The 9572-nt window shown below is 32.8% G+C and overlaps 1 protein-coding gene across 1 annotated transcript; it reads right to left on the bottom strand.

Moving 5' to 3' along the window:
- Window positions 1–6735: 6735 nt before the first annotated feature.
- On the bottom strand, window positions 6736–8812 carry LOC133301313 (chalcone synthase 4-like). The gene is made up of 3 exons (XM_061500940.1): window positions 8612–8812; window positions 7777–8065; window positions 6736–7464 (listed from the first exon to the last, which is right to left on the bottom strand). The coding sequence occupies exons 1-3, from the start codon at window positions 8787–8789 to the stop codon at window positions 6762–6764; spliced, it is 1170 nt and encodes a 389-aa protein (XP_061356924.1). The 5' UTR covers window positions 8790–8812; the 3' UTR covers window positions 6736–6761.
- Between the last annotated feature and the right edge of the window lie 760 nt (window positions 8813–9572).

Below are 9572 nucleotides of genomic sequence, written 5' to 3' on the forward strand. Positions count from 1 at the left end.
AATATTGAAGTCAAGGGGAACTTGTATCAAAAGTAAAAAGAAGAATGTTAGTAAACCCTTTGACACCAGCTACAAAATTTAGCTATGATACAAAAGATGTTAAATGTGAAAAGTTAAGTCAATATGGGATTATTGCAATTATTTGGTTCTCTAGCTATGCATATTTACGCTTTACTACCAGTACTTTAACTCCCACACCTTGCTATTATCTTCTCCCTACCTTTTGCATTATAAGCTATCAAAGTCCTATGGATTTAGTGTCTCATGGAGTAACTTTATCACCATGAGTGGCGAACCCTCATGACATACAAGCCTATGGAATGCCTTGAGTGTAAACACTTGAGTGATTCCTAAATTTATGAGAGTGATAATTTATTAGAATTTTGAGTCATGATCTCTCTAGAATTCATTCAGGTATGATTCTTTTTCTCACTTGACAGCCCAATTTCATTCTTTTCTTGCTTATTACTTCGTGCTTTGCTACATGTTAACTCTCTAAAAGAGAGTTATTTTTGGGCTTAATTGTGATGTTTTGGTGCCATGATTACACATAATCTTCTTGATTTTATATGATTAATGCATGAATTCTATGTTTTCATGAGTTAATTGAGAATTATGTTAGATATGGATATTTGGATATAATTTGAGCATTGGAAACATTTAATGCATTTGTTATTTTACTGCAGGTCAATGTTGTAGCATCGGAAAGCAGCGCATGTGTTTGACATCATCATCAGCAAGCTATGGATCCAAGCCCAAATTGATGGAGGAAGCTTCTGAACGCGCAAAACAGAGACCTGATCTGAATACGCAGTCAAGGATCTTCAAGAATCCTAATCAAATATCTCACAAATCAGCGATCACAAATCCAATTCAAATCTGAATTATATATTTGGAAAGATTTGGAGAAAATATGCAGCAGCATGCTCTGTCAGCCTTACAGCAAAATAAAGTCACATTCTCAATCAATCACAAGGAAGATTTAATGAGATTTACAATGGATATGAAGAGCTGATTGAAGCCGAAATCATCAAAATATATAAAGAGAAGAAACCTACACACATAAGGAGGCTGGAAATATTTTAAACACTCAATTGGAGGCAGATTTTAGAGAGAGAAAGTAAGGAAACACTTGGAAGGAATTTGAGGGTTTGACTGAGAGATATCCAGCGAATCAAAGGAAGGAGCTAGGGTTCAATTGAGAGATCATTGAACCCAGTAACTTGTTGCATTATTCCAGCGGCTGAGACAAGGTTGATGGTGGTGGAGCCCACGGATGCTGCGAGAGCAGTGCTACAGCAACGTCCCTGTTTTCTTTATCTTAAATCTATGGATTCTTATTCTTTCTTTGTTATTTCTTTCCACCCAAGTATAAGCTAAATTGTTAGGATTGGGTGATAGAGTACCCTTATTGTGATGTAATCAGTATTGCCTAAACTTTGTTGCATGATTTTCCTTTCAGTTGTTTAATAAAGTGTTAAATTCTCTCTAATCTTGTTGATTCATCGAGAAAGAGTTGCAAGGTACTTAGGATTTAGGCTATAGATATATAGGTGAATCCTGAAAATTATTAAACATTGTGGTTTGACTAAGTAAAATTAGTTAATTGTGGGTAGAGAGATCACTCACACCATAAAATCCTATGGAACTTGAACATCATGAATTTATAACTAGGTTGGCCATAGAGATGTGGGACTTAGTATACATGTATTGTTGGTGAGAGCCCTTGCATGCATTAGTGTTCTGATTACTGAATGGATGATTGCTGTAGCATTGTGAATGCATTCTGATGAACTTACAATAATGGAAAAATTGATCCCAATCTATCTTTGAATACTTGGAAAATTTATTTGGTTACTGCATTTTTTTAGTTAATCATTAGTCTTAGTTTTTTTTATTTCCTAATTGTTAAATTAGTCATTAGCCACTTACAAATCAGCTTTGTTACCTTGATTGCTTCACTTAGAGCTATAACTTTACTTAATCTCTGTGGGAACGATATCCGGACTCACACATCCACTTTATTACTTGTTGACACATGCACTTGCGTACTTGTATGATTTATATAATTAATTGCGAAATTGCACAACACTACACCTCTGCAATCTTGATGGGTTTACTCTTTGAGTGCTGATCGTGATTATCTTATATATTTCTTATGCATTTTTATCCTATTCATGATTGCTCATGTTTAATCTTTTCGATGATGCCAAAAGGTGGAAGAGTTTTGGAATGCCATGTTTGATTTGTGTCATTAGAATTAGTCTTTTGTGTCTTAAAGACATATTTTCATTTGAATTAGTCTTTTATGTCTTAAAGAGATATTTTTCATTTATGGCATCAATTATTTGCCATCATCAAAAAGGGAAAATTTGTTGGGTCCCACACATTGTCTAGTTTTTATGATAACAAACAAGTAAAGCCAAATTATCTAACAATTTGTTTAGTTTTTGAAAAGTTGTTGCAGGACTTAATTTGTGATGAATTATTATGAAGAGAATGCAACACAACTGTCATGAAATCGTGAAGATCGAAGATGCAAGATAAAATCTTAGATTTCATGTAATGGTTGGATGAGGTGAATCCTGATCATGCCTTGTGTTAGAATCTTTAAAGTTTTGGAATTAAGGAAAGAAGATTTAAAAGTTTTAATTTTAATCCAAATAGATTTTTGAGATTTGATTTTTGATTTGAAAAAGAAAAAGTTAATTTGAGATTAATTTTTTTTTAAAGATTTAATTTGATTTTATCTATTTTTGTAAATTTAATTTGAAGATTTTGATTTTATTTTCAAAAAGATATTTTGGAAAGTTTTCTTAAAAATCATGATAATCTTTAGATGTTTCCTTGGGATTTGATTTTGAGAAAAGCTCTATAAATATCATACTTGGAGCTTTTCTCCAAAGTGGTAGTGAGTTTTCAAGAGAAAAAGGTTTTTGAGTCGTGGCTTAGAAATAAGTCGGTCTTTATTCATTGCGAATAGAGACTGGAGTCGTTTGACTTCGGAGAGTTTTTAATTAGACTCTGTTCTTCTTGACCTCAGAAAAGGTCGTGGCTTAGAAATAAGTCGATACGGTCTTTATTTGTTGTGAATAAAGATGGGAGCCATTTGGTTTCAGAGAGTCTTTGATTAGACTCTGTGAGAATCCTATGGATAGGGTTTCGGAAATCTTGGGTATAATTTCAGGTTAATTATTGTATAAGGGTACAATAAGGTCTATTCTTGTATTTTGAATTGATCGATAATGGATTTATCTCTCAATTGGATAGAGGTATCCAAATTGGGGTCATGGGTTTTTTTTTCCTAGTTGGAATTTTCTCACATTAAATAATTGTGTCACTTCTTCCCTTTACTCTTTATTTTATATCAGTTGCATATGTTTTTAAATTATAAAATTTTCAATAAACTCAATTTATCCCCTTTTGTGTTCATCTAGGACCAACACTCAGTGCAACGGATGCACTAAAAATTTGTTCAGGAATGTGGAGAACTTTTCGGTTCTTGAATATTATGGAGGGAAGAAATTTTAAAGGTGAATTCGTTGGAGGGAAGAAGAAGAGAAGTTCTTCTAAGACAGAGAGGGCTTAGGACGGTTTGTTTTTCTGATGCACAATGAAGAAAGAGAACATTCTAAGCAAAAGAATTATTGAAGGTTGAAGTGATTGAGTGCAGACAAGACTAAGGTCGAAGGTGTGCATCGTATGCATGCACACATCCGATTTTCATCGTGTGCCTGAAATAAAATAGGTGTGTGGCTGTTATAAAAAAAAAAAAAAAAAATAGGTGTGTGGCTGTATTGCGTTTGCGCACACACACAATCTTAGCTCTAGGAATAAATTCTAAAATTTTAATTCTAGCTACCCCTATAATTTTTGAATTTTGAAATATGCACATGAATTTCTAGAATTTATAATTCTGCCCCACAAATAGGAGTTACGGGACGTAGGTGAGGTGTTATACCTTCATTCCTATTTGAATAGCGGGAAAAGAAAAGAGTACGAGAACGCAATAAGAAATTATAGATTTTTGAAGAAACAAATACGGAGGCGAAATTCCAGTGATACTAAAGTTTGATAAAAAATTTATGAGAATTAACATTCCAAAAAAGGAAAATCACTCGAAAGGAGCAAAAAGAATTTATAAGGATTGCTTGGAAAAAATGGTGATGTAAGAGGTTAAGTGTATATTTTGATGGTAATTTCTTTAAGAAATTACATGCTAGATAACGATGCATGTAGTAATTCTCTATTAATTTGAAATGACTATGTATGCAAATGTAAAATGAATTCTACACTGAAGTGGTCCATATGTGATTTAAGTGTTGTATTTTGTCCTTAGAACAATCTTGTAGAGTAGATTTATTATAGGGTAATAAAGGTCAATGAATCTCTAAAAGAGAAACATGAAAGACGATATACATTATGTTGAAATTGTCAACGAAAGGGGATGATAAGAATCCAACTCTTTACAATTTCGCGTAGAATATAAATTAGTTATACGCTCGACTGTGCAAGCTATTAGGTTGATCCCGTGCCATGGGATAGTTATACGTCACACCAAACAGGTCCTTAAATTTGCGAGCAAATGAAACATCTATGGTAATAAAGTCACAAACTCATCAATATTCACAAATACAAGAAAGCCATAAATGATGGGGGCCAACACGTCAATAAAAACATCCTGGTTCTTAGTTTTAGCGAAAACTTTTCTAAGGGGTGTAAATAGGCTAGGCTAGGCTGAGTTTTGGCTTAAATAGCGTCTATGTAAAATATTTTTGGTGTAGCCTGACCTGTTAGCCTTATATAGGCCTAAATTATAAGTTTGTTTTGTCTTATATTTAAAAATTAAAAGCCTTGACCTAGGCCTGTTAGTCTATTTAAACCTATTAAACATTGAATATTAAAAAATAATAATTAAAATAATATTACTTTATTATTCAAAATTATTAAAATAATAATCTTATTTATTTTTTAAAAAATAAATAATATGAAATAGACTTGCTTGTAGGCTTATAGGCCCGACATATAAAAGAAGAGAAATCATTGTCTCATTTTACATGAGATAGTTATCTCATGTTCCTTTCACATAAAAAGTTGTGTCATCATTTTTTTCTTTTTTCTTTTTTTAATGAATGGTGGGTCCCACCACATTATGTGTCTATGATAGGAGATATTTATCTCCAACAACATAAGAAAAATAGAACTCATAAAAGAAAGCCTATGGCATGTTTCTAAGTAGGTTTTTTGAAAAGTATAGGTCTGTTATATTTGACTATATTTAATAGGCTGAGCCTGGTCTGATATAGGCGAGGCCGTAGGCCGGCGTAGCCCATTTATATTGAGAACCTATCAGTTGTATTCATATTTTGTCTTCTTTCGCGTAAGTCTTTCATGGGGACTTTTAGGACACCATCAACAACATACATATACAAGAGTAGTTCTTCAAGTAGCAATATAGTTTCTCAAAATTTTCCAAGGACAAACCTAATACATGCTCAAATTCTACCATAGTAGGTGTCAGTTGGAAATATTGAAAGGTGAAACATCTCAAAGGTGAGGCTTAAAACTAAGCAATTGCAATGATCATCTCTACTTGCACATTAACTTCTACTAGATCAAAAATTTCCTCGTTGTATTTATTTGGTTCAAGCTACCAGGTAAATAAATAAGAGAAGGAATCAAGTGTGGTCACAATAATAGATGAAATTGTGAGTTACATAAAAATTGCAATTCGGAATTGCCGGAGGTAACAAACAATTCATCCATAACGAGATAGATCTCGTTTGAAGCTTTCCTCACCTTCCTTTTACAACCCAGATCTCTTTCGGTTTTATAAAAACCATTGCCAGTAATCTAAGGACACTCTCTTTCGGTTTTATAAAAACCATTGCCAGTAATCTAAGGACACTTAAAATTTAAGTTTTAGTGAATGCTTAATATATATATATATATATATATATATATATATATATATGGAGAGAGATCATTTGACTCCAGAGTAAGACTTATAAGTCTTACTCCTCATCCTAACCATTGATTTCGTCCATTCAACGGATATAGTTTAGGAATTTATATTAATTAATTAATTATTAATTACACTATAAATGACAACCGTTGATTTTCATCTATCAACGGCTGAGATGGGGAGTAAGTCTTAAAAGTCTTATTTTAGAGTCAAAAGAACCCCCTCCTATATATATATATATATATATGGGTATACGAATGCTTAAATTTTAGTTTTAGTGAAAATGACACTTTAGTTAAAAATAAATAAATACAAGTAACTCTCTTATAATTGTTTTCTTTACCGTGATTGTTTTATTAAATTTATAAATTGAATTGCTAAATCTATAAATAATTTATAGAAAGATATGAGTTTTATAAAAAAAGTTATAAAATTTGAAATTTAGAAAAATATAATTTTTTTATTATATTTCAATACATTATTTATTTAATTTTTATTACGTGTCTCTTAAGAATCAAATTAATGCTAACTCTAGATTAAAATGATAATTTATTCCATAATAAACATACTTAAAACTCTATATTTAAAAGATTAAAACTAATCACACCCCCAATGGCTGAAGGAAATTTCTGTAAGACAAAACTCAAGTATCAATCCTAAATTTGGAAAGAGATATTGCATACTCGCTATTATCCAGTTTCTAAACAAACTCACAAAGAGTTTCTTTTTTATTTTCATTTATTTTTGGTACAAAGTCAAGCAAGTATGCAAAGAAATACATAATAGTTTTGGCATTTTATATAGCCACACTACGCAAAACAACAGTTTCAATAGTAAGTCCAGGTCCAAAGCCAAACAACACACCCCATTCAAGCCCTTCACCTGTGGTTTTAAGTCCATCTTTAGCTGATTTCTTCCTCATCTCATCCAAAATGAACAGAACACATGCACTTGACATGTTACCATATTCACTAAGCACCTCTCTGGTGGCCCTCATCTTTTCAGGTTTCAGATCCAACTTCTGCTCAACCTGGTCTATAATTGCTGCTCCACCTGGATGTGCAATCCAAAATAAGGAGTTATAATCAGAGATGTTCAATGGTTGGAAGGCCTCAACCAATGCCTTATCAATGTTCTTTGAGACAATCCCAGGAACATCTTTAAGTAGATGAAATGTTAGCCCAACTTCACGAAGGTGGCCATCAATCGCTCCTCCACTATCTGGAGCAATTGTTTGTGCAGTCCAAACTAACTCAAACAAAGGTTTCTCAATTTCAGGAATTGGGTCAGAACCAACAATGATAGCAGCTGCTCCATCCCCAAACAAAGCTTGACCAACAAGGCTATCAAGGTGAGTGTCACTTGGGCCTCGGAATGTGACAGCAGTAACCTCAGAGCAAACAACAAGGACACGAGCTCCTTTGTTGTTCTCAGCCAAGTCTTTGGCCAAACGAAGCACAGTGCCACCAGCAAAACATCCTTGTTGGTACATCATGTACCTTGTTAGAGAATAATATAAACATTAATAAGGCAATCACCAAACACGTTAAGTTTTTAAGTGAAATTGATTCTTAACACAGTATTAGAGCTACAATGACCATAAGGTCATGAGTTCGATCCTCACTGCTCTCCACTTTCTAGTGGAATTAAATAAACATGAGGTAAAATAAAAAATTGTGACTGTGCAATATCCACTCTTCAAATCCAAAAGGCTCTTGCGTGAAGAGATGTGTTAAAGAATAATATAAACTATTAAAAATACCCTTATCCAACATCTTAAGCTTTTTAGTTAAAATAATTCCTTTACATACCTCTTCACATATGGGCGAAGTCCTAAAAGTTTAGTGAGTTGGTAATCAGCACCTGGCATGTCTACACCACTTGTTGTGCAAAACACTAAGTGGGTAATCTTGGACTTTGGCTGACCCCATTCTTTTATGGCCTTTGTTGCAGCCTCTTTTCCTAGTCTTGGTACCTCTACCACCACCATGTCTTGCCTTGCATCCAAAGAAGGTGCCGTATAAGCGCAAACATTTGGGTTCTCTTTTAAGATCTCTTCTGTTAAGTACATGTATCTCCTCTTAATCATAGACTTACCACCTGAAATTAATTAATAGAGTTAGAAAGAAATGACATGAATACCGTAAATTTAAGACAACACCAAAATCGATCAATTATAAATTAAGAATAACACGTGTCATTATATAAGAAGGAATAAATTACGAGATTAATATTCTTACTAAAGTTGTATTCTAATGTTATTTGGAATATGTTATTCTACGTACCTTTTTTTGTGTGCTTACTTTTGTCTATCACTTTCCAATTCTATTATATCAGAATCTCAATAACAGAGATAAATAATAAAAATAGTTAAGATTCTGATCTACTAATATTGAAAAATGGTAGACAAAGATAGGTAGAATAATCTATCACATATTATATGTTATCATAACCAATTCAACCGATGCTAATTTATTTAGATTCTTCTCCAGGATTTCTTGTAAATATTGATTTCATAACCCAAAAGAAAAACATTAGCTAGTCCATTTCATATGAAAAATAAGAAGTAAGAAAAACTTGAGAATTAAATTAAAATCGATAGTATCTAACACACACAAAAAATGGAGAAATAAAAAGATTGCTTACAGATGCGCTGGAATTTCTCCTTGAGCTCAGTTTTGTGCTCGCTGTTAGTGATTCTGAAGTAAAAATCGGGATAAGTGCTCTGTTCAACACAGTTTGGTGGATTTGCAGTGCCAATGGCAAGGATGGTAGCTGGACCTTCTGCCCTTTGAGCCTTGCGGATCTCAGCTACGCTCACCATATTTTCTTTAGTAAATATATGAACTGGATTATTAGTACTTTAGCTAGTAGATGAGGACTTGCAAACTTGTTATGTAAAGAGAGGGTTTTATATGCATGTAAGGGTGGCTGGGGGAGTGGATTGGAGGGTAGCTAAAAACATCACGTGCTTGAATAATATGCCTTGAAACATTTCAAATGTATGCCAACCTAAGAGTTTGGTGGCTAGTTGTAAGGATAAAACCTAACTGATACAAGAAGGAAGGAAGAAAATGTAACTGATATTATTCATTGATGAACTTTTCGTACCTACTCACTTTTATATATACACAGTCAAACTCCTACAGATGGACGACATGTGTCCACTTATTATAATCACCCAACCGAGAACATGTTTGATACATGAAATACAGTGTTGTATTTTTATTAGGCGGATAAAGATACCATGCAGGCTTTTAATTTGTCGTTCCCTTCGTGAGGCTTCTTTATGTGTAACAACCAGTGTTATTAGAATTATTTCAGAAGTTACAGCAAGTGGGGATCTAACCCTTGTCACAAAGATATAGGGTTTGTTTGATTGTGTTTTGGTTTTTTTGTTCTTAAAACTGTTTTGTAGAATAGTTATAGAAACAGTTGTTTTTTGTTTTTTTTTTTGTTTTGAAAATTAAAAACCAAAACAGAAAACAAAAACAATTCAGACGTATTCTCTAAATTTGATTCTAAAAACAAAAAAAACAGTTATAATTTTTAAAATATTTTTTTCAAAACAAGCTTTACCAAACGAGTTTTTTTGTTTTTTTGTTCT

Source organism: Gastrolobium bilobum, unplaced genomic scaffold, assembly GCF_033153095.1.
Source record: "Gastrolobium bilobum isolate Gb01-03AN ecotype WA unplaced genomic scaffold, APGP_CSIRO_Gbil_v1 utg22365, whole genome shotgun sequence".
NCBI lineage: Eukaryota > Viridiplantae > Streptophyta > Magnoliopsida > Fabales > Fabaceae > Gastrolobium > Gastrolobium bilobum.

What these genes read in the sequence shown, in the direction of transcription:
- LOC133301313 (XM_061500940.1), bottom strand. Translation starts at nt 8,789, where the DNA reads ATGGTGAGCGTAGCTGAGATCCGCAAGGCTCAAAGGGCAGAAGGTCCA. An exon ending in GGAGAAATTCCAGCGCATCT is followed by an intron (nt 8,066 to 8,611) that starts GTAAGCAATCTT and finishes AATTAATTTCAG; the next exon opens with GTGGTAAGTCTATGATTAAG. An exon ending in CTTCGCCCATATGTGAAGAG is followed by an intron (nt 7,465 to 7,776) that starts GTATGTAAAGGA and finishes TTCTCTAACAAG; the next exon opens with GTACATGATGTACCAACAAG.